A 24,532-nucleotide genomic window follows, 5' to 3' on the forward strand; every position below is an offset into this window, starting at 1 on the left:
GAATTGGATAGTCACAAATTCAGTTATTAGCTACTGCAATGCATAGTTTAAAATGACAGAAAAGAGGGCTTTCCTATTTATTTATGAGTACTAAGACTGATGAGTAATTTTAAAGCTCTATTTAAAATTCAATTCAAATCAAATTAACCTTGCAGAAAATATGTCTTCTTGACTGTCTCACTTTTTCTCTGGTGTGTAAATGCTTCCATCTTGGCACCTACTTAAGCTTTTGAGGCCAGATATATGAAAATAGTCAGCATTTTCCTTTTCATGTTAGAGGATCTTGGATTTATGCTGAGATCTTATCACCTTAAATAAAATATATACGTAGTAAGCATACTTGCTAGCATGTGCCAATGCCCTGTCATGAAGTGGGTTTATATGTTGATGAATTTCATCTACTTGCTGTGCACTTTACCTGCTGTGTCCCATCAAACAGAATTATATGAGTCCTTACCTGGGTAATACAGGGCTATAAACTTAACACCTAGGGATAAAAGTGGTGAGGAGATGAAAATTAGTAATAAGTTAAACTGGTTTGGGTGCAAAAGAAAGTCCATCTGTCCAATCTGCCTCTTCAAAAATAAATTTAGTCATTGCGAACTTGTAAGATTTCTTTAGAATATTAGAACAATGGTGAAGAACAAGGGAGCAGAGAGAAACTAGATCAGTTGTTGTCCTCTCCTATCCCCTAGCCAGTATGTTTAAGCCTCCGTCTCCCCATGAGAATACCCACCCCCAATGATTGTGAACATGTACACTTCCTTTTTCCTGCAGATTAAATCTGGTCCTATTTAAATAACAAGCACGTAAGTCAGTGATTTCCTTTCGCTTGACTCTTGATGTTAACATCCAAAAGGACAAGGATATTGTCTGTTTTCTTCACTGCTACGCAGAGCCAAAATGGGCATAGCACAGGGCCCAATACATGAATGAAGATGTTTGAGAGATTCCTATTTATTTTGATAATTTTATTATGAGAGCCTTTTGAAAATTTTTTCAAAATTGACCAGATGCACAATTTGGTTTACGATCCAATAAGCAGGCTAAAAACATATTCTAAATCACTTAGCAGCTAAACAATAAAGTGAGATTTTCACCAGATTTGGCTTTGACAGTTTGCTTTAGTATGGTGCCAGGGAAGGAGCACACATCATTGCGTTCCTGATCTTCAAATCAGCCATCCCTAACTTCTACAGGAAGGTAACAAGCCTTCTTGCTTTATAAAATAATAATTTTAGGGCTTCCCTGGTGGCGCAGTGGTTGAGAGTCCACCTGCCGATGCAGGGGACACGGGTTCGTGCCCCGGTCCGGGAAGATCCCACATGCCGCGGAGCGGCTGGGCCCGTGAGCCATGGCCGTTGAGCCTGTGCGTCCGGAGCCTTTGCTCTGCAACGGGAGAGGCCACAACAGTGAGAGTCCCATGTACAGCAATAAAAATAAAAATAAAAATAAATACAAAATAATAATTTTAGAGTGTAGTTAAGCTGTACACGGGGACTGGCTTACCCTTTGCTCATTTACAGTCACATAGCTAATTAAAATACGAAGCTCATGCTGAATTTAGTTCAGAGCTTTTCTCTGATAACATCTATGCTGAAGTATCAAAACTATAAAGAATTTCAAGAGATTCTCCTTTTTTGTCTCCATTTCCATGTAAATCTGCACTTAAAATCCTCAGAAATAGTGGTTATTTATTCTATTTTTGAAAAGCTAAGTATTTATTTAAACTACAGTTAATGTATTCTCTCCAATGTTAATTTTTCTTATAAAGATAGGGCATCTGATTTCTCCCCATTATATTCACACTTAGAATAAGAACATTACAGCATTTTTCTTTTACATGAACTTTATTGTTTAAAAGTCTTGGTAGTTTCCATAGTCAGGTATATATGAACTTGTCTACCAAAAACTACAGTAACAGATCCAGGGAGTTTTTTCTAAATCTGAAAAGAAGCTTCAGGATATATGTAAGAAGGTACATTTTACGCTGCCATTGACTACCTTTAAAAGTTATGTAATCGATAATCCATCAGTAGTTATTACGCATGTATTCCATAGGTATGATTTTTAAGTGCCTTGACATTCAGAGACAGAAAAATCTAAGTGGCCATGACTTTCAGGGAAAATATTGGGAGAAGATGAAACATATCAAGGGTGCTAAGATTATGACTGGAGTCAGAATGCATGGGATTTAGTCATGGCCACTCTCTCCCTCCCTTTACTTCACCCAACTAAGAAGGTGACCTTGACCTAATCCGTTTACTCTCTTTAATCTTCTTTCCATATTCATAAAATTTGGATAATAATTAGTAATTTTTTCATGAGGTTATTTTGGGGATCAAGTGAGATAATACACCTAAGCATTTGACACAGTGCCTGACACCTACTTAGTCCTCAGCATTTGTTGTTGCTGTCATTATCATCCTCATCACTGAAGGGCACCTAGGAAAGAGGTGACACGTGGCTAGGCAGAGGGTCTGCGGAGGGTGCCCATCAGAAGCCAGACAGTGAAATAACCCCAGGTTTGGCAAAAAAGCAGGAAAGACACACTTTTAGAAGAAAGGCCATAAGGCCATATAGTAAAAAAGCATGACTGTATTTTTTTTTTTTGAGAAAATGTAACTAGATTTATTAAACAATTGGGCAACTTTATTAAGGGCAAATCCAAAAGTGGTTACTAAAGGAAACAGGGTATGTTCAAATTGTACCCCTAGTCCTCTTAAGTGTTAAAAGAGTTCCACCAAAACCCCATGTTTGGCATCACCTCCTGAGACCATCCTGAGATAGAAAGTTTTAAAATTTGACTCTCCACAGCCTTTCGCATATTCCTAGGTTGACAAAATTAGACCACACCTACTATTGGCAAGACTCTTTTCTAGCAATGTGTGGCATAGCAGACTAGAGCCGTGTTTGCTGCATTCCAGATGCTTAGCCAAAGAATCAAAACAAGGAAGTAATGGGGATTATACCAGGACCAGTGCTCTAAGAGACAAAATTCTGGTCAGTGAACAAACATGACTGGGGCAGCCAGTACGAGGTACTGGAATTTTGCTGCCCAAGTGTCTGTTGGCTGTAGGGTCTTACATATGAAATTTTTGGTTCAGGGATTGGTCAGTGGTCCCCTTCTACTTTCAGAAGGAAAACATTAAGTTCAGATTCCTTTTTTTCCTTTTCTCCTTTTATCTTTTTTAGGAAAAAATGATATATTTGGAGAAATGGTTCATCTTTATGCCAAACCTGGAAAGTCTAATGCAGATGTAAGAGCTCTCACGTACTGTGACTTGCATAAGATCCAGAGAGAAGACTTGCTAGAGGTTTTGGATATGTATCCTGAGTTTTCTGATCACTTTCTCACAAACCTAGAGTTGACTTTCAACCTAAGGCATGAAAGTGCAAAGGTATATGTTGCCTGCTTACTTTTGTACTCTGACATTTTATTTTATTCTTGGATTGCCCAAATACCTCTGAAAGATCAAGTGGAATACTGTAGAAAAACTTAAGCAATTGTGAATATTTGAAAGGAAAAGCTAACTTAATATTGGAATTTCTCAATTATAGAGATGGAATTCAGTCTAATTTCTTTCAAGTATATTGAATAATTTTAGGTAGTTCAATTACTTTTGACCTTTTAGGAACTCTTGGGTGATATATTTGATTTATAATAGCCTTGGTTTATATTGAGTGTGCCAATTATTTGTAATAAATGGGTGATTCTAGGCTATTGAAAATTGCCCAGAAGAGTTTATCTTATAAAGAGGTTAAAATATTCTCTCAGCTATTATTTACACCATAAACTGTTTACCGATATCTTTTCAATAATTATGAAGAAGTTAAACTCTTAAAGTTTAGGCCCATATTTAACACAATTTCTAAATTGCAGAAGTATAAATTAATCAGGCTTATACCTGAGTCAAAATTAATGCTACAGAATGAAGAACATTTACTCCAGTAGAAATAATATTTTAAGTAATATGATTTCACCTAGGATGAATTTTGAGAGTGTAACCCTTATATCCCCACCCTCTTCCACTATGAAAATGTGTCCTTATGACCTACGAGTATTCTAAGAATATAGACTTTATCTTGCAGCCCACAATTTATTACTAGGTTATTCCTCCATCCCCTTCCCCCCAAACCTCATAACCCCAACTCCAATTCTAAATACTTTTTTGTCAGAAACCAAATGTTTTGACACTTGCCAGTGTATTTTAATGCTAACAAATAAAAGATCCTCAAGTCAAGAGTTAGGTAAAACGTGGTATATTTCATTCTCCCTGGAGTTACAGTCATTCCCAGGGTGCTGTGAGAGACAAAGATTTTAAGGTCACAAGAGTACCATTCGATAACCTGAAACGCCAGCTCAGTAGTTACTTCTTTTCAAAAAGCTGAAAAGTTGAAAAATAATTAGGTGGTAAGAGGTTCGTTACCAAGACTATATTCTTTTTATAATGATTTTAATTCAGAATTCTGTCAAATTGCAGTTTGAGATCACCAACCTCATTCTTACTTTGCTTTTAAAAACAACAGGCATCTACCTCAGATAACTTATTTACATAAAACGTTTAGGCAGCAACCAAAAAAATATTTGGAAACTTCCAGTTTTGTTTACAAGAGAGGGAGGAAGGAGGAATGGGGAACAAAATAATCAAGGGTTCAGAGCATAGTGTTTATTGAATTCAACCTTATATTCATTCTTGTGAAATTTAACCTTGCCATCATTACCATGTAATTTAAACATCATAGCTAATTATAATTAATTTACACTTTTTTCTCTGTAGTAATGCAGATTCTGCTATTTTTTAAATTATTATTATTTTTATTTTAAACTTTACCAAGTTACATAAAATATATTCCACATGAAGGAATATGTTGTCTCTAAATGTTGACAGCATCATCCCCAAACATTTCTGATAAATAACTTCTACAACTCTGATTTCCCCATTAGGTGGAGAAACTACTAGGATTATTCTAGCAGACTATTTTATAATTTAGAGAAAACCATTAAGCAAAGTATTGTAGCTATCTGCCTGCAATCTAATAATTAAGTCTTAAAGTGGTTGAAATAATATGAAATAGTAAAGAGTTTACTGATGATACATTGTGTTCAAATTGAATAATCTTCCATTTTATCTTCACGTTCCATTAACAAAGGCTGATCTCTTATTACAATCCCAGTCCATGAATGATTCTGAAGGAGACAACTGTAAACTACGCAGAAGGAGATTGTCATTTGATAGTGAAGGAGAGAAAGGTAATTCATTCTTTTCTAAAATTTAAATGCAGAACATGTGGTTATCAGTTCTTCTTACTTAAATGCTCATTATACTTCTGATTTCAAGGATAAACTTTATTCAGATTTTAAGGCAAATCCTTTGCTTTTTTCAGTAGCTAATGATATGGTTTCTGATTGATAGCTCTCAACAGTGTTTCTCAAGACCTGATCCTAGGCCCTCTTCTTTTCTTATTCTATGTCATACTCTTTCCCCGAGTAATCTCATTTATACCCATAGTTTAATTATATTTTCACATAGGAGATGTACATATTTATATCTTAATCCCAGATCATCTGAACTTCAGTCTCATATATCCAGATGCCTATTAAGCCATCTACTTCAAATCGCAAGGGCAGCTCAAACTCAACATTTCTTAAATTGAAATCATGATGTCCCACTGGAAACCTATCTCTCCATCAATTGCCGTGTCTCTAAATGGCATCACCATTCTATAAACTGCACAAAACAGATCTATCTAGGAACCAACCATCTCTCAACCTCTTCATCCACCCTGGTAACAAGTCTTGTTAGTGGCACCTGCAACACATCCATTTACTCTTCAAACCAGGTCTCTATTGTTTCACTTTTCTCCATCTTCAGAGCCACAACTCTGGACCAAGCTACCATAATACTGAAACACATTTCAACTCACCTTCCCAACTTGCCCTCTGTCATCTATTCTCCACACTGGACCACTGGTGATTTTTTTTTTTCTAAATGCAGGTATGTTTATGTCACCCACATATTTAAAGCCCTCTAAAGACTTCCCATTCCCTAAATTCTTCATAGGGTAGGTTTATGCCTACCTCTTCAGTCTTATCTCATACCATCCTTTCCTTCACTACCCTAACCTGGCCTTCCCCACCAGCTCCTCTCTTTTGCAGCATTTATTCCAGCTGTACTTCCGTATGATTTGCATCATCATTTAATCAGTGATATCTGCCTGTAGATCATAAGCCCCACGGGAAATATTTAGTCACCTGAAGCTTCAGTGCTTGCCTCACAGCAGGTCTTCAACAAATATTTGTTGAAAGAATGACTGAGTTAATGAACTAGCATTTGAGCATTTTCCATATGATTCTTTTCCTCCTTTTGCTTTCTTAATCCAAGTTCTTTACTTGGCCCTCTTCCCTCTGGATTCTCTCCCAAGGGGAGAGCATCTACTAGCTTTAACTTGCCCTATATTTCAAGTGAACTCAGCTACCCTCTCTTTCACATACATCATTTTTGTGTTTTTGCTTATATCCTTTCCTTAATTGGAATTTACTTCCCTATCCTTAAACACACACACACACACACACACTCACACACAACTATACCACACCACTTTTTCATCCGTTAAATTACATTTTTTTGTCAAGGTTAATCTTCAGTGATATTCAGTGTGAACTCTTCCTTGATTTCCTCAAAAATACAGGTTTTCTTTCTTTCCTGAATTCCTAAGCCACTTCCCTGTTGTTATACGGATGGGCCTTGACTTACGATGAAACAATTTGTGATTTTTTCACTTTACAATAGTGCGGAAACAATACACATTTAGAAGAAACCGTACTTCAAATTTTGAATTTTGATCTTTTCCCAGCTAGCAATACGCTGTGACGCTCCCTTGTGATGCTGGGCAGCGCCACTCCCAGTCAGCCACACGGTCAAGAGGGAAACGGCCAATACACTTACAACCATTTTGTTTTTCACTTTCAGTGCAGTATTCAATAACTTACATGAGATATTCAACAGTTTATTGTAAAGTAAGCTTTTGTTAGATGATTTTGCCCAACCATAGACAAATGTAAGTGTTCTGAGCATGTTTAAGGTAGATTAGGTTAAGCTATGATGTTCAGTATGTTAGATGTATTAAATGCATTTTCAACTTATGATATTTTCAACTTCCAATGGGTTTATTGGGCTGTAACCCCATTGTAAATCAAGGAAGATCTTTATTTTCAAAATCTGCCCTGTTCAGTGGTTATTGGTACGTTTGTCCTTTTTCTCTATCAAACTGCAGATTCTTTTAGCAAATCGTGGTTGATAAATATCTGTTGAATTGGGCTGACTGTTGACTCCTCTGGCTGATTGCAGAACAATAAACCATTCACAGATAGGTGATAATTTATTACTGCAATGTCCTTCATTATTCTCCTAGTGACTTTTTCTAAAATCAGAACCATAACAGTCAAGCTGTTCTTCTGTCAACTTAATCTAAATCCCTTATCCTGAAGTTAATCTCATATTTTGATCTCACTAGAAATGAAGAACAGCTTGACGATATTGTCTATATAATAATGTCCCCCATACAGTTGAAGATTTATTAAATCTCCTTTCAATCTTGTTCAGTTTCTTCATTCTCAAGCTAAATGACTCAACGTTTTTATCTCCTGACGAGGCCCTGAGTGTGTCACAATTTATATTGTGCTCGTGCATGTAGACATTTCTATTGATTCTGAAAACTTTTCCTTTAATCACGGGCTTAGTCTATAAGACCCATTTTATATAAAGTGTTGATGGTAAGGGATTTGCCTGCCTGTAGCTCTTTGAAGTTTCCTGGTGTGTCAGTGAGTAAGCACTTTTTGGTCAACATGAAAACACAATTAACTCCAGTTATCCGGAGCCTGAGAGCCTATTCCAGTCTTCAGGACTCCATGGTGCAATAGGCAAGTTTAAAATTTGCTGAAAGCAATTTAATCCCAATCACCCCAATCTAAAGATCTGAAAGGGCCGCTCATTCTATATTTCTTGATATAGAATCAATATCTGGGAGGAAAATGCATATAAGTAAGTATAAAGAGCAGAGAACTTTCAGAAGATAATTGATACTGAATGATATGGAGGGTACATAAACTAAAAGCTGCCCATGAAATGTATTGATTACTTTAGAGTTGGTTTACTGCTCATTTGAAACAGTACCTTGAGGGCAGATATCCAAGAGTGCTGATGACTGTGAATTAATCAGCAGAGGCATCAAGAACCAGAGGGAAGGACACGTGGTTAGCCATTGGAGACAGACAGAGGTTGAGTCTTATAATTACCACTCACGACCTACTCAATACAACACTGGAACTCTTCAGGCTTCAACTCTCACCTGCACAGCGCCCCCCATCATGTCTACCACGTGGTGCTAAGGAGCTTACATTCAAAAAGAGATATTAAGAATGAAAAGATATATATAGAACCTCTGCAAGTTGACTTGAACTAGATAGAAGCTTAACGTATCAGATCACTTCTCTCCTAAAATGCATTTGTAGATGAAAGTGGTTTGTCCTCATAGGCTGCACATTTCTTTTAAGAATATAAACTCAGTTCCTGACAAGTAAGAGTTGTCAGTTCAGGTCCAAATTTGAGGACACCTTGTATTTTTTTGAAGATATATTCAAGAAGTTCTCTTTCCTTCCTAAAATTCTGGCATGGAGGTACCCAGGACCTCCCCGAACTGACTATGGTCATTGTAGGGGGAGATGTTATAGTTCCTGAGAGGGAAGTAAAATGTTATTTTTACAGAAAGTGAAGAATAAAAATGTATCTTCAATGACTTCCTTAGTGATCACAAGCATTGGCAAAATAGTTGGACAGAACAGAAATAAATGTGGTATAACCGTTTGGAACATGTTGAAAAATAGTCTCTAACTGGTCTTCAGAGTTGGATTGTACTTACTTCAGAGTGTGTCAGTGTGGTTTACTGGGTTATGGGAATACTTCTTTTAAAATTTTGTGATGTGGAGCTAAGATCCCACAAGCTGTGCGGCACAGCCAAAATAAAATAAAATAATAAAATTTTATGTTGTGTATATTTTATAATATACATAAATTTTAGTACAGTAGCATGTAAAATGGCACATGAGATACACACACAAGCATATATATATTTTTTACTGATAGCACTTTTGTGACCAAATATTTGGAATATTCTGCTCAACTCTTTCTATGAACGGAAAATGCAACATCAAAGTAGCTACTAATGGCTGACTTAGGGAGACAGTGACCTTTTGAGAGAGAATAATGCAATGAGAACAGCAATTAACAGGCCTCCCCAGAAAACAGAAAAAAAAATTAAAATGTGCTAAAGATATGACTGTACCAACCAAAGGGATGGAAATTAAGGTGAAAAAATGTTCAGCATCTTCTTTTCTTTGGATTTAGATAGTGCCACACATTTCATGAAAAAACAGAAACCCATTTTAAGAGATATACACATCCTAAGAGCAATTTTCTCATTTCCCTACCCATGTAATTTTTATTGAAATGGGCACTTCTATATATATCAACTGGTAAAATCTAGTGTTCCAGAAAATGAGTGGAAAGAGGTCTTGAACTCATCATACCTGTGTTTCAAAGAATAGCAATAAAGCTTATCTCCTTGTAATGTTGGTTTAGTGATTTCACATTGCCATCCAAAAGTCAGTAAAGTTTTGAAAGTGTTTCTCCAAAATAAATAGCTTCTGTGAAAGTTATTGAAGTTAGGAGTAAATATATACACTGTTAAACTTGTTTTTACAGAATATAGGTGGGTCAAATTCTAATTTTATTAAGTTTTTAAATATATTGCTATTATACTTTGGCATCTCTTTGGAATATCTTCTCCAATAATAAATAATGATTAGCTTTTGTTATCCATTTCAGTCATACATAAATGTATCTTTAATTTTTAAGATAAATTCTTTATCTTTATTTATATAGAAAAATGACTCTAATCCACTTTCAACTTTCTTTGATGCTAGAGAAGAACTCAAGTACTTGAGATCAAATGAAGAAATTTATTTTGGACTCCAATTTTCCAATGAAATAAATGTTTTTTAATGCATTCAGCTGGAAAATGCTCAACTCATCTCAAAATCGTTACCAGTAGGAAATCTTAAACGCAAATGCTGAGAGAGTACATTAAATGCCTCTCTTTTACCAAAAGTTGGGTCCACCTGTTGGGTCTGACAAATAAAAATGATAAATCACCTGAGAGAAAGACTCCATAAATAATGGAGAGAGCACAAGCATTTGTTCCCAGATTGTTTGAAATGTAAGAATTTTACATAATCATTCTTAAGATGGATGGGTCAACCACTCCATCAGGACATTCGTTCTGTGCTCTTCAATCCATCCTGAACACAGAGAGACACCTACAAGACAATTCACAACTGCTTTAGAATTGGATCCTGTGAGAAAAGGGGAGGAGGTGAACTGTCAGCCTACAGAAACAAGGGATTTTTTAAAAAGTTTTCAGTCATCTAAATCAGAAAAATTGGAGGCTTAATTAAATAGGCAGGGTTTTTTTTCTTTGTAAAACGATGGTAACAGGAATGATTTTACAGTCTCATTTCTAGCAAAAGGGAAAATGTAAAAACTACTCAGATTACTATTCGGAATACTATTTCTACATAGCATTTAAGAAAACAACATTAAGAAATAATAATAATAAAATAGCAGGGCTTCCCTTGTGGCGCAGTGGTTGAGAGTCTGCCTGCCGATGCAGGATACACGGGTTCGTGCCCCGGTCCGGGAAGATCCCACGTGCCGCAGAGCGGCTGGGCCCGTGAGCCATGGCCGCTGGGCCTGCGCGTCCAGAGCCTGTGCTCCTCAACGGGAGAGGCCACAGCAGTGAGAGGCCCGCATACCGCAAATAAATAAATAAAATAAAATAAAATAGCATTAAGAATAACATTAAGGAAAATAGTACCTAATGCTACTTAATGTCTATTAAATAATCCAGTTTAACCAGAAATGGAACAAGCCATCAAAATCTAGAGGTACCTGGAGGCCAATTATAATGCATTTCAGTCCAATATCATGTATTCCATTAGCCAACCTCCAGCCTAAGCCTGAGCAGTTTCCATTTTTAATCCACAAATAGATTGTCATTTCAACTGTCATTTTAAATGATCAGATTTGAAGCTTTGATTTATCTAGTATGGAATAGAAAAATGTTGCAGTTGGGCTGCATCAGAGAAACTGTTCACGTGGCCTGAGTTCCAAAACGCAGCTGGCTGATGATCCAGTGGCAATGAACACAGAAGTAAATGTGGAGTAATTTCCCCTATGTATTAGAAAAAATTCAAGGATATCAAACGTTTTCTTCTTTCATGATCCTACTTTTACCTGAAATTCTTGCTGAAGGATTTAGATGGCATGTGTATGAAATAATTTGCTCCGGGTTCACTAGAAAACTAAATAATAATCCCTCATTCACCACATTTTGTGAACACGTGTCCCGAGTTGATATCAGCAAGTTATAATTCAGTTTAACAATATATGTTGACTGATGAATTTGTGCCTAAGCATCCAAAATCAAGCCATAATTTAGTAAACTAAGACCAAGGCCCATGTGGTAGGTGGGACAGAACATTTTACTATGTATGAGGATTTACAAATCTACAGAGAACTCCCAAGGTCTTTCAAGCCAAAAAGGCGAAGTGATTTAATGATGTGTGATGTACATTCATTACAAATACCCATGTTAGCATTATCCTTACTTATATCAGAGACATATGAATTCCATGTTAATTCAGTTTACATTTGATTCTGCTGGAAAAGATTCCATGAAAGTGTTTAAAGGAAAAGCACTTTGGGGAAGATGAGAAGCCTTTGTTGGTTCAAATGCCATTGGTGGCCAAACTGCACAAAAGTTTACTCAGGAGCAACAAACTGATGCAATTCACAAAGCAGGTATGAGTATAATTTAGAGACGTGAAGTGTCTAATTTTTTTAACATTTACTAGCATAAAATTGGAAACTGTTATTTTTTGAGGAATGAAATGATATGTTTATAAAGTGGGGAAATGTTGATCAAATTTTCAGGAGGGGAGAAGTTAAAATCACAGGAAACAGAGGAAGAGATGACAAGAATGAAGGAAGGCTGTGTCCGTGACACTGGAGAGAAAGGGCTTGTGTAAGAAGAGTTGATCTGGATATTTACAGGCAACTAGACTAGTGGTTGAGCAGAGAAATCTAAGTGATACTGAGTAATCAATGATGTCAACAATGCTTGAGACTGGAAAGGTCTGTGGTCTTCTCAGTAATGATGAAATCACTGAGCAAGTGGGGAATCTTAAAGAAAATAAATTAAGCAATCTGCTTGCACTACATTGAACTTTAATTGGCAAGGTGTAAACTAACTCCTTAATAACCATTTCACATGAACTGTTTTTTGGGGGTTTTTTTGGTTTTTTTTTTTTTTTGTGGTATGCGGGCCTCTCACTGTTGTGGCCTCTCACGTTGCGGAGCACAGGCTCCGGATGCGCAGGCTCAGTGGCCATGGCTCATGGGCCCAGCCGCTCCACGGCATGTGGGATCTTCCCGGACCAGGGCACGAACCCGTGTCCCCTGCATCGGCAGGCGGACTCTCAACCACTGCGCCACCAGGGAAGCCCCATGAACTGGTTTTTAAACTCTATCCATTTTTACCTTGGGCTGCTTTCTAGCTTCTCATATTTTAGATTATGATTTTTTTAAATAAAAGAAAAAGATCTCTGTTTAATTTCTGTGCCATATGGGAATTTTAAAAAACAGTTGGAAGTTTCTCTGGAGTGGCCTTAAATCAGTTCATTTGGCCTTCTATAAATAACAAAGTAAGCACAACCAGGCGGAGAATAGATGGAGACACCATCTTAAACGTTTCTCTAGAAAATGATATACCTTCTGGAGTATGTGGGTTAGTTATTAGCAGTAACCAGATGGAGAATTATACTGTCTCCCCAGGACACTAATGGGAACAAGTTCTGGGTTTTGTCTCTTGGAGTTTTTCTTGCTGAAATATGTTCTAACACAACCTGCCAGGCTGAAATTATCCTGACATTTCAGTATAAAGCAGCTAATATGCACTACTGGCTTTAATGTAGTTAGGTAAACCTACCTTAATTACTGTGTTTAAGCTTTATATTCTTTGCAATATCCTGCACAACCAAACTGCCTGGAATGTCAAGGCCATTACATGCATTGAACTAGGGTTGAAGTTCAGCCTGCCAGCCTGTACCACAAGGAGGCTCCCGGTTTTGACCTTCACAATGTGGAATGACCACCACAGATGAGAGGGCATGAAGGTTAAAAACAAACAAACAGTAAGCTGCATAGCGGTGACATTTTAGAATTGGGACACATTTTTCTTCACTTTTTCATTTCCTTCAAGAAATAGTACACCATATTTTAAGAATACAAATGACTGTTGAGCATGTATAAATAAGGTTTAAGTTATCCTAAAGTTTTTTTTCAGAGATATAAATGCTATTACTACCACAGATATTCTTTTAATTTTGGAACGAATAGCATATCTCATTAAGATAATCTAATGTACTGTGAATTATGAAAGAAAAAGTCTTCTTAAGTAGTTACATACTCAGTAGGAAAAAGAGAAAGAACAACTTTTCTGGCAGTTTAAAAGAAAATCTATGTTAAAGTTATTCCAAAAAAAAATCACTATGACAAAGGTAGTTTATGTAGCGCTAGATAGTGCAGTAGGCATAGAGTCTCACATTTGATTCTCTTCTATAAAATAACTTTTCTTTGATAGATTTTGGCAAAGGAAGCACTACAAATGATCCTGAAGACTCTGTAGATACCCTAAGACATTATCAGAGGTCCAAGAAACACTTTGAAGAGAAAAAAAGCAGATCTTCATCTTTCATCTCCTCCATTGACGATGAACAAAAGCCTCTCTTCTCAGGAATTGTAGATTCTCCTCCAGGAATAGGGAAAGTAACTGGACTTGATCTTGAAGAAACAGTACCCACCTCAGGAAGAATTCCCATAGATAAAAGAAGTCACTCTTGCAAAGGTAATCAAGTTTCTCCAGAATCTCGTTGTCTTTCCTCGGGACTAATCACAAAATGGTGACTTGGCACAAATGAAGGACCATACCGCACATTAATCTAATCTGCAATGTTGTGATATATTTGCAAAGATCAAATCTTAGATCATCTACAAAGTGTTTTCAGGGTTCTGGAATAGTGGTCATTATTCCCAATTATAGCATAGGAGGGTCTGTGTGGCCAGGCAGACTTAACATAATGCCACATAGAACGTTGTAGGAATGTCTGTTGTAGTGACTCCGTGGGGAGAGGGGATCGATGAGTATTTGAAGAGAGCAAACCCATTGAATCTCGTATGTATCTTCTGTATCCATTCCTCACCCCCAAACCTGTTTTTTTTTTATAGCATGAAAGACCAATGCAATAAATACCAAAAAGAATTTCAGTTTACTGAGAATTATGAGAAAATGGGGAGAAATGCTCCTAAATAAAGTATGCTTTTAGATCCAACTCATTTGAACACATTTGTTTAAAAGGGATACCCAAGTATATGGGTTTTGTTGTAGAAAATATGCATGAACTGGGTAATTGTGCATAATCAGTGTATCCAGATTAGATGCTAAAGGGTGGAAAACTCAGGAAAACTTGAGGACGGTCACATGAAAGAAAAATTAACTTCTCATCAGGAGCTAGATATACGGATCTTGTTAAATCTTGCTAAGTGGGTGCAAGAACAGGTACGGGCAGGCTGCTTGGGTTCCAAGTTCAACTCTGTGACTTACTCCCTTTATGTCTTTCAGTAAGTGATTTGACAGACCCCACTAAGACTCAGTTTGCATATCTTCAGAATAGGAATAATATCTTCTAACCAACTGGTCTGCTGTGATTACTAAACAAGAGAACATGCATAAATTACTTTCTCTGAAATAAAATCCCCAACTCTGCTTAGTATTTTCTCACAGCTTTTCTTTTCTAACCCTTTAATCATTGAACATATTCCTAGATATATAAAAATGTAGAGATGAAGAAGGTGTAGCAAAAAAATCAAAAGAATATAACAGAAATGAAGGAAAAATAGGATGTTCTTGACCTGGCAGGATACAAAATTATGACACAGAGTAAGTAAATATTACCTGTCATTGTCACCATTATTCAAAGTGACTATATCTGACGACAAAAGTTTTATTGAATCTAGGATGTTTAGGCTTTACATTTTTCCTGAGTTACTTTCCCTATATTATCAAATCAGCTTTTGCCATGACCCCAAGTTGAAGTAAGCTAAGAATATATGCAGATTTTCTCTGGACAATCTAAAATCTTGATGAAGTGGATGAAAATAGTACCTCATTTATCACAGTGGAAGAATGGAATATTAGATGTGATTACCAAACGTCCTGTTTTAGTTATTTATGAAAACGGATTCTGGGAGGTACTAAAAATTGAAACAGGTTGTATCATGGAAGGCAGACGTTCTGAAGAACTTGCTGAACCATCCTACTATTTCCAAGAGTCAGCATAACGGGGGCCTGACATTTTTCAAAATACTTTTTGTTGTTTTCCTCTTGCGTTTTAAAGTCTCAAGTGACAAGTCGTTAATGATACATTTTGGGGATTTGATTTGACTTTATAATGACTCTCGCTGATGGTGAATTCTCATGCGTTTCATCTTATATTTTGCTTTGCCACTTCTTCCAATTATTTTTAACTAGCTATTCTACATGCACAATAAAAGATAGTATTCTAACAGATCATTTTAATATCTACAAATTTTAATTTTCAAAAATTTACAATGCAATCCCTATTCAAATAAATGATTACCTTTAAAATTCATAGTTAAATATTCATGTCAATTGAATAAGCATGATTGATGTTGTTATAGAGTCTATCAGTGTGACACATGGTTAACCTGGATAAGCAATACGATCAACCTATGGAGAATTCTAAAACTTTATTCACTGCAAATTTCATTCCCTAGTGAGTTTCTAAGGTGAGATACTGTGCAACGTTAAAGGGTTTGAATAAGATGTAGGGTGTAGCTGTAACTGCTGCAGCTTGAGCTCCTAAATCCCCACAAATTTTAGTTTTATGCCACTTACATTTCTAGCATTTGTCATGCTGAATTCAACAGAGGAGCACCTTTAGACAAAGCTGAAAAGAAAAAATTAAACTAAATGGACTCTGATCCTACTTAGATTGAGGTCAAAAGTTGACTGTAGGAAAATTGTGTACCCAGAGCAAAGTGAAAGTTTACTTTCTGTTCATCCATTTCTAGAAATGTGTCTTGCAACTATAGCAACATTTTCCAAGGCAACCAAGTGCAGATTTTTTCTGAGCTATATTTAGAAAGTATCTACAAGGATGTTCATTTTGATTAAGACTACTAAGCAGGACTTCCCCTTTGAACTCCTTTTTTCTTTCATATTGCTGTTAAAATAAGCTAATCACACATTACTGATTTTAATAAAAGAGTAAATTATCATCAAGGAAGACTTTACCCGATAGTTGACAATTATTCTTTTTTGTTGAGAGAAGACTATCAGGTTTTGTTCTTGAGCACTGAAGACAAACTAGAATCCTACGTAATTTATTGCATGGGATTCACCACTGTTGTTTAAAAGTCAGTTTATTATATATGATTTGAGAATGAGAGCCATTAGGCATAAGTGGAAATTCTCTAAGCTTTCTCAGCACAAAACTTCTGAGCATAATATGTAACTTCCATCCTATCAGTTTTTACTGTTTCTGTTTTATTGTCTAGCAAGAGGCTAGACAGGGAGAAACACTGGCATCCTCTGACCATTAGTAGGTGTGTTCTGAATATTTGTTTGGCGTTAATTCTCCAAAATTGAAAAGCTAGTGTACTAAGACATCATATTATTGTTTTGCCTTTTAAATAGAGTCACATGTCTGTGAATCATAAATCATACTTTTCGGTGAAAATCTGCTGATGTATTACTGCACTTAAAAGTTCAGCATTATCATTTTTTGATGTTCATTCTCATTTGTTGTGTTTGATTAAGTATCAAGGGTAACTATATATTGTCACTTTAAAAAGAACAAAACACCAGGCTTCCATAGTCTAAGGAAGCCTTAATCACAAAGAACTGTTCTGGAATTCATAGCAAGCTCTCTGAGGTCTGTTAGCCATTTCAATAGTACAGGGAACCCTGACCTTATATTTTTCCAATACTGTTTTTGGATATGCTAATCCCTTTGTTAGAGCTTCACCCATCTGAAGCCGAAATTGTAGGCACCTCAGTAGATATATCTGTGTATTCAGTGATAAAAGTACAGGGATAGAAAAATCATGAAGAAAAGATACAGAAATTGTGTCTGCTGCTGGAGGATAGGAGGTGCTTTTGAGCTATCTGACTGTACTTTTGGAGAAACTGTAGGAAAGGGACTTCAAGAAGTCCTACAAATCCTGTTCCTTGTTTCTAGAATCATAGCTAACCCTCCCCAAATCAGTTACTTTCTGTCCAATTTTTAAAATAGCCAAGGATATAAATTCCTTAATTTTACATACTTTTGTCAATGTTTAATCATAACTACTTGTCCAAAGGGGGAAAAAAAAGGCTTTCTATCAAAGCAAAATCACTTTTTGTTATTCAAGTCTATTTCCACGTAAAAATGAAGACCAGTTCTAGACAGTATTTTCCTCCCACCAGCCCTCCCAGCGAGGAAAAGATGCTCCTTCTTTATCTCTGAAATAAACTCCCAGCTCCACTGGTATTTTTTACTGGGTTTTATTTCCCAGCCTTTTAATCATTCTAAGTACTTCTCTAGATACGTGAAATGTAGAGGGGAAGAAAGCGTAGCAAAAGCCATCAAACTTTTATGGCAGAACTGAGAGGGAAAGTAAGATATTATATTTGCCCTCAAATAATGACAACTTGCAAATACAGATTGTAGGAGAAACGGTAAATTAAGTGAGGCTCAGAAAATGAATCTCTGTGAGGAAAATGATTAAAACCTTGCTAGACTGAATTCTTCAAGGGCAGGGCCTATGTTTTCTTCATCTCTAACTCCCCCACGTTTAGCAAAGTGTCTGGAACATAACAGACATGAGGACCATCTGAAAAGTGGACTTGAACAGATAAACAATATGTTTTAAAGTATAGCAGCATAAAAATATTCTAAATAGAAGAGTCCCAAGAAAAAGTATTGGAAATTAATGGACGGAATACGTTAAAGGACAGTGCAGAAGGAGCTACAAGGAAACATAAAAACATGAAATAATGTCATAGGACTAGAGACTTTAGGGCTCTTCCCATCTTTAATGGCTCATTGTTCCTTGGCTCTACTTTGAGTTGGGTTGGCCTAAGGGAATCCCTCTGAAGATCCTCACTTCCCCATGGCTGTCTCTTCTTGAGCCCCCTCTGAATCATGAAGTATGCAAATTATTCTGGGTGAAAGAGCCCTAAAATCTTCCACCTGAGGTGTAGCAGTACATACAAATGGTGCTGTTTCTTCCCAAATGTAAAAGCACAAAGTCATTGCTCTCTAACCAGAGTTCGGGGTTGACCATCCATGTTTTCCTCTTAGCACAAAATAGAAAGAAGACAAAATTGTATTCAAGACTCATAACTGGCTGTATGTTTTTATTCGTATGGAAATGGGTGTGGGAAGTGGCAGACAGGATCGGGGTGGATGAGATTCAGCTACCAACTGGTTGTGGCCCCTGGACACGTCCCTGAGTCACCCTGGTTCTCTGTCTTCCCGTTAAACTCCAAGATCCCTTCCTGCTTGTATTGCGGATGTCTCTGGAGCTACAAATGGGCACCCAAAGAAGTTGACATCCATCTTGCCGTTTCCCACAGATATCGCTGACACCAGAAGCTGGGAAAGAGAAACTGCCGGAACTCAGGCTGATGAGTCTAGTCCCTCAGCGCTTCCGCGAGCTGCCTGGGGCATCTCCGAAACCGAAAGTGACCTCGCCTACGGAGAAGTGGAGCAAAGATTAGATCTGCTCCAAGAACAGCTTAACAGGTATAAGCAGTAGCTAGGCAAAGGGAAAACATAATCCAAGCCCTTAGCTGGGTCTGGCCTTACTCTTTGTAAATAGCAAATTCGTCCTACCATAGATGGCATATACACTTCTTTATACACTTACTTATTTAAAAGAAGACTACAAGTTGACAGAATTATTAATCTGTTTTTCAAAGAGCATTTACTTAGAATGCTTCACACCTTTGGCAGCATGAATCCTATTTTTTCTTTACTTGTCATAAAATTAGTATATATCATCAGCATTGGCTGCCTAAGAAACCTTTTTTATCCCCTCAAAATAATTCATATTTAGTTTGTTGACTAACACCCTTCCTCTTTCAATCCTCCTTTTGCACTTTTTGGCTGTTCATGGTAACTTAGTTATGCGGTACGGTATTTTTTTAAGAATACTGACAAAATGATTTAAACATTTAGTTTTTCAGCCAACTTGTCAAAAATGTGATTGAGTTAAGAACCCAGATCCTCTCCATTTTCTCTCCATCTTTGATCTCTAACCTTTTAAGATAACAAATAAATTTTGGTTTTAGGAAGGATGGAACCCCTTAACCCAAATCTACATGGATTCCTTAAAATTAAACTGATCAGTGACATTCAGGGAAAAAAAAAATAGATGTATAAGCATGATATTTCTTTAGTTGTGTTACATGTGGAAAGTGACCTCGATTCAAGGTAGTTTCCAGGACATCACTGGGCAAGGTATTCCAGTAGTCACAGACCGAAAACTGCATGGATTAAACTAAAATGTTCAAATCACAGGATTTACTAAATCAATTTAAAACACACAGTGAGTGATGAGGGGCTCCAGATGGGGTAGTTAACACATTTCTAATAAGTGCCATCCTGGTAAAAGAGCCATACAACCTGTATCCTGATTTATGCAATTATATATATATATATATATACCTCATCAGCCTTCCAGGCTGAAGTTGTGGTTATGAGGACCAGAGTTTAGGTTTGCACAAAAGGGGTCCACAGATAAAACAAATTCCCCAGTGCCAATGACACACTTGCTCTATCACAGACATGTAAGGCCGAGTACACCTGGCCACAGCTGTGGCATTTCAGTTAGCCTGCCGAACAGCCATGTGTTTTATTGGTCTTTATAGGCAAAAAACGTGAGGCGTCAGAAGGAGATTATACTGTGTGTGTGTCACCAGTGGGTGACCAAACTTGGGGTGGCAGTCATCTACCCAGAGGTGACAGGAGAATAATTTGTTCTTTCCATCTCTTTCCATGTATAAGCCATGCTCTGGTTTGTTACATCATTTTTCGATTCTATCTTTGGGATGTCTTGCAGGTTGCTGCCATGCTGTGTGTATTTAATGCATCTTACGAATTCTGCCCATGTGTAGCAAGCTACTTGCCTACTTGTTCTCTATACTTACCACATTCTATGAGTTTTGTTTATACTACATAAGCTAGCTATCTATGCTTAATTTCTCTTCTGTGTTTTATCAATGCTGCTTGTAGTTTTATCGCTTTTTAAAATCTTTATGCCCGAATTGAACAGTGTCAGACAATACAGTAAACATAAAAATGTATGCACACACACATACATTACCATGAAAGATGAATTAGCAATTAAAACAGACAAAAGGAATCAGAAAACCTACAAATTTGTAAATTGAAATAAATTTGTATGCCTTAATTTCAAACAGAAGTATGACAATACTATATGAATTAAGGATTTAATTTTGTATTTTTTGTTTTCATGTAATTTAATCAAAGTTTAAAAGTTAAAAAACTGAGGTCTATATCCCATTCTCAAGTGCCAAATGAAAGTCTTGTAAAATTGAAACTTATCTGAGAAACAAACTATCATTTACTTAGAGTCAGTAATTCCTAATTAAGGTTTAAGAACTTGACACGATCATACTTATTATTGCTCAGAGAAGCATATTTAGTTAATTAGTACATTTACTATCTCTCCCTGCTATTTATACCAAGCTACATTGATCTTTTAGCCATAACATATGTCAAAATATACACTGTACACGCAAAAGAATTGATAAAAGGGTGATCTCTGAACTTTAACTTCCTTGATTCCTGCCCATTCCTTTATTGTGAAACATATGGTATGCATTCAATTCCTGGAGTAAATGGGAAGATTACTGAATGAATGGATTAATGACAGGGACAGCAGTGATTTCTTCAGCATGATACTCACACAGCACTTGCAATTGGTTAGCCTAGATAAAGTCATAACTCTTCTACTTAACTACTAATAGGATGACTAGGTCAGGTCATTTAAGTTTCTCCAGCCTCAGTTTCTTTCTTTGACCTATACTGACCTGCATTACTGTTGTAAAGACTAAGGTAATACATGTGGAGAGTGTATATGCTACAAAATAGAAAGTGCTGTAATCAGGTAAAATATGATTATTTTTTCTGGCTGCGTCTGGTCTTCGATTTGGTGCGCGGGCTTCTCTCTAGTTGTGGCATGCGGGTTTTCTCTAGTTGTGGCATGAGGGCTCCAGGGCGTGTGGGCTCAGTAGTTGTGGCGCATGGGCTTAGTTGCCCCGCAGCATGTGGGATCTTAATTGCCCGACCAGGGATCGAACCCATGTCCCCTGCATTGGAAGGCGGATTCTTTACCACTGGATCACCAGGGAAGCCCCAGTAAAATATGATTAACAGTGAACTTAACTTCTATTATTGATGTTTGTCTGAGTATGTTCTCTTGCTTTTCATATGTTTCTGTGTTTCCTGATTTGGACCTTTCTTCTGGATGAAAATTGAGATTTTAAGATTCCCTTGTTGCCTCATCATGGATACCAATCATTGCTGCTAGTGTAAATCAAAGATTACTGAAAATACTTGCCTTTAATGTGTCCTGGGGCTGAAAGTGTAAACTTTTAAGGGCATATACATCCGGGACCCATTTGGCTAGTAACCGTACTTTAATACTAATAATTCTTATTACGTTATTACATTAGTTTATAAAGAATTTTTTATGATACTTTTTTTCACAGCCAAACTGCAGCTAAATCTTTTTTGACATGTCCTAGTATCTGTATGTTTTTTAACATAATTATTTTCTTTGACTAACTTCTTCCTATTTAGCTCTGAAATTGTCACAAACATTTTATTGCCTGACTCACCTTAGCCTCTTTTGGGTTTAAAATCCAAAACATTGCATTTTTACTGCACTGCCATCTCCAAGAACCTCTTACCTCAAGTTTACTCTAGAAGGCAAAAGTATAGAAAACAAGTTTGAAAAGGGGAGCTCAATTTAGACTTCAACTTTGCAGGGTAAGAATCCTGGGACTCTTTCTAGAGTTGGGTCTACTCTGTTTAGCCTCAGTATTCTGTTCAAATGTAGTAGAACTGTGAATTCTATCCCATTTGTTTCGCCCAAATACACATATTAAGTACACAGTGCAATAAAAACAAATATAAATGGTCCATCTTGAATCGTCCTGGCCGCTGCTGCTTTTCTGCTTTAATGACCAATTAAACTATATGCAGGGTTAAAAGTTTACCTAAGAAATGTTCTTACATATTTATGTATTATGCCTACACATATACATATATCGGGAAATCACTAATTGTTGATCCAAAAGCAGTGCTTCTCAAACTTTAATGTGCTTTCGAATCACCTGGGGATCTTGTTAAAAGGTAGATTCTAAGTCTAGGTCTGGAATCGGCAGAGATTCCACATTCTAACAAGCTCTCAGATTTGACCATGCTTTGCATAGCGAGGCCCTAGAGGATGTAAAAGCTTTCAGTGATGATTCCATCCCTTGCAGAACTCTGTGCCTGGTACACTGTGGGTCTTTGCATAAGTGAATGAAAACATTCATTTTACACAGCTGTATAGCTATGCTGATGTAGGGGAAGAAAAATAAATTTTCCTCTACCTTTCTGCGTTCTTGGCTGAAACCCCTATAATAAAAGACAGATTAATAAGAAAAAAACAAACATAAATTTATTAACATGTGTACCTCACGTACACATGGGAGATACTCAAGGGAAAATTAGTAACTCCCTGAGGTGCCTTAGAACTGAAGATTAAATACCATCTTAATAGGGAAAGGGGCTGGGGGATGTAGGTCTCTTAGAGGAGAATGAATGATCATTAGGAAGGTGAATGGGTCCTTAGAAGAATAGATGGGAGGTATGACAGTTTGTGACAAAGTGTGTCTCAGTGTGATGCCTCTTCTGTGACAAAAGTCGATCTTCCCTGGTTGTTGAAACTCCCAGGGAGGGGATTTATGACAACTGAGTTCCTTCTGGAAGATCTGCCTTTAGGCAGATAAGGGAAGTTCAGAGAAAGCTTTTCCCCACACTTGCTGTCCTCCAAGTGCCTACAGCTCAAAAGAATCAATATGCCAAAGTGGCTTGTTTTGGAGTGGCATATGCCTTCACTGACAAAAAAAAAAGTTATAAAATTGGGTTATTCTTTTCTGTTTTAAAGACAAAGCTGGACTTTTTCAAAATTCTCTGTAATTCTTCCAGAGTAGAGCAGATTACTTGTGTCATTAGAAGAGTCCATTCCAATTAAGCTGATAGACCCTAGCCATGAAACATGAAAATACAACCTATGCATGGTAAAGAAATTCCTCACTAAAGCTCTTCTTTGTTGGATGTTTTGGTCTGTTTGGGCTGCTATAACAAAAATACAATAGACTGGGTGGTTTATAAACAACAGATATTTATTTCTCAGTTCTGCAGACTGGAAAGTTCAAGATCAAACTGCTGGGAGATTTAGTATCTACTGAGAGCCAGCTTCCTGGTTCATAAGACGGCTGACTTCTCACTCTGTCCTCACATGGTAGAAGAAGGAAGGGAGCTCTTTGGGGCTCTGGTTTATGAGGCACTAATGCCATTCATGAGGGCTCTACCCTCATGACCTAATTAAATCCCACAGGCCACACCTCTTAATACCATCACATGGGGGGTTAGGATTTCACCATTAGCATTTCAACATAAACATTGAATCCATCGCATTGAACTACCCAAAATATCAGATTACTGGTTAATAAAACCAAACTAAGATTTGGTTCAAAGTCGCTGCAAGAAGAGAGACCACCACCTAGACAGAGTCTGAAGTGTTATCTCAGAAGGGGAAGTAAGAAGTAGGATATATATAGGATTTTGGAGCCTGGGCCTTTCAAGGTGGGAAACTGAGTGGATCTGGGCAAAGTTCATAATATAATAGTTCAGAATTGATGGACACAGTGAAATGAGGACCTTGAAGCAAGTATGGATAAATAAAATTTGTTTGATTAAGCAAGTTTATTTGTTCAAAAGAGCAGATTGCTGTCTCCAGTGAGTCAATCTATAGAAATTTCCTGAAGGAGTAAAGTTATTTATTCCCTTAGACTTATTTTTCCCAGGCAGAGTTTTCCTGGAACAACTAGGTCATGTTGACAGAGGTGGTCTGCTGTCTTAGCTAAGTCATGTTGACACAGTCTTGTTCTCACCCTGCACCAGCATGTGATGGTCTTGTGTTCGGGAATCCCAGTCATGGTAGCATGTTGCTATTATACACTTCCAATAGGTTTTTCCTTCATCGACACT

At 37.0% G+C, this 24,532-nt stretch overlaps 1 protein-coding gene across 3 annotated transcripts in view; it reads left to right on the forward strand.

The window, feature by feature from the left end:
• KCNH7 (potassium voltage-gated channel subfamily H member 7) overlaps window positions 1-24,532 on the forward strand; it is a 475,457-nt gene that overhangs the window by 437,693 nt on the left and 13,232 nt on the right. For 2 of the 3 annotated variants that reach the window (XR_004350664.1, XM_032636900.1), the window contains exons 10-13: window positions 3,196-3,401; window positions 5,155-5,254; window positions 13,762-14,025; window positions 18,820-18,988. Coding sequence is in view for 2 of the 3 variants with exons in the window: in XM_032636900.1 (XP_032492791.1) it covers window positions 3,196-3,401; window positions 5,155-5,254; window positions 13,762-14,025; window positions 18,820-18,988 (739 nt within the window). In the remaining variant the exon portion in view is untranslated. The remainder of the gene's footprint in view (window positions 1-3,195; window positions 3,402-5,154; window positions 5,255-13,761; window positions 14,026-18,819; window positions 18,989-24,532) is intronic. The other variant, XM_032636901.1, reaches the window with a different exon arrangement.

The sequence above is a fragment of the Phocoena sinus genome, chromosome 7 (assembly GCF_008692025.1).
Source record: "Phocoena sinus isolate mPhoSin1 chromosome 7, mPhoSin1.pri, whole genome shotgun sequence".
NCBI lineage: Eukaryota > Metazoa > Chordata > Mammalia > Artiodactyla > Phocoenidae > Phocoena > Phocoena sinus.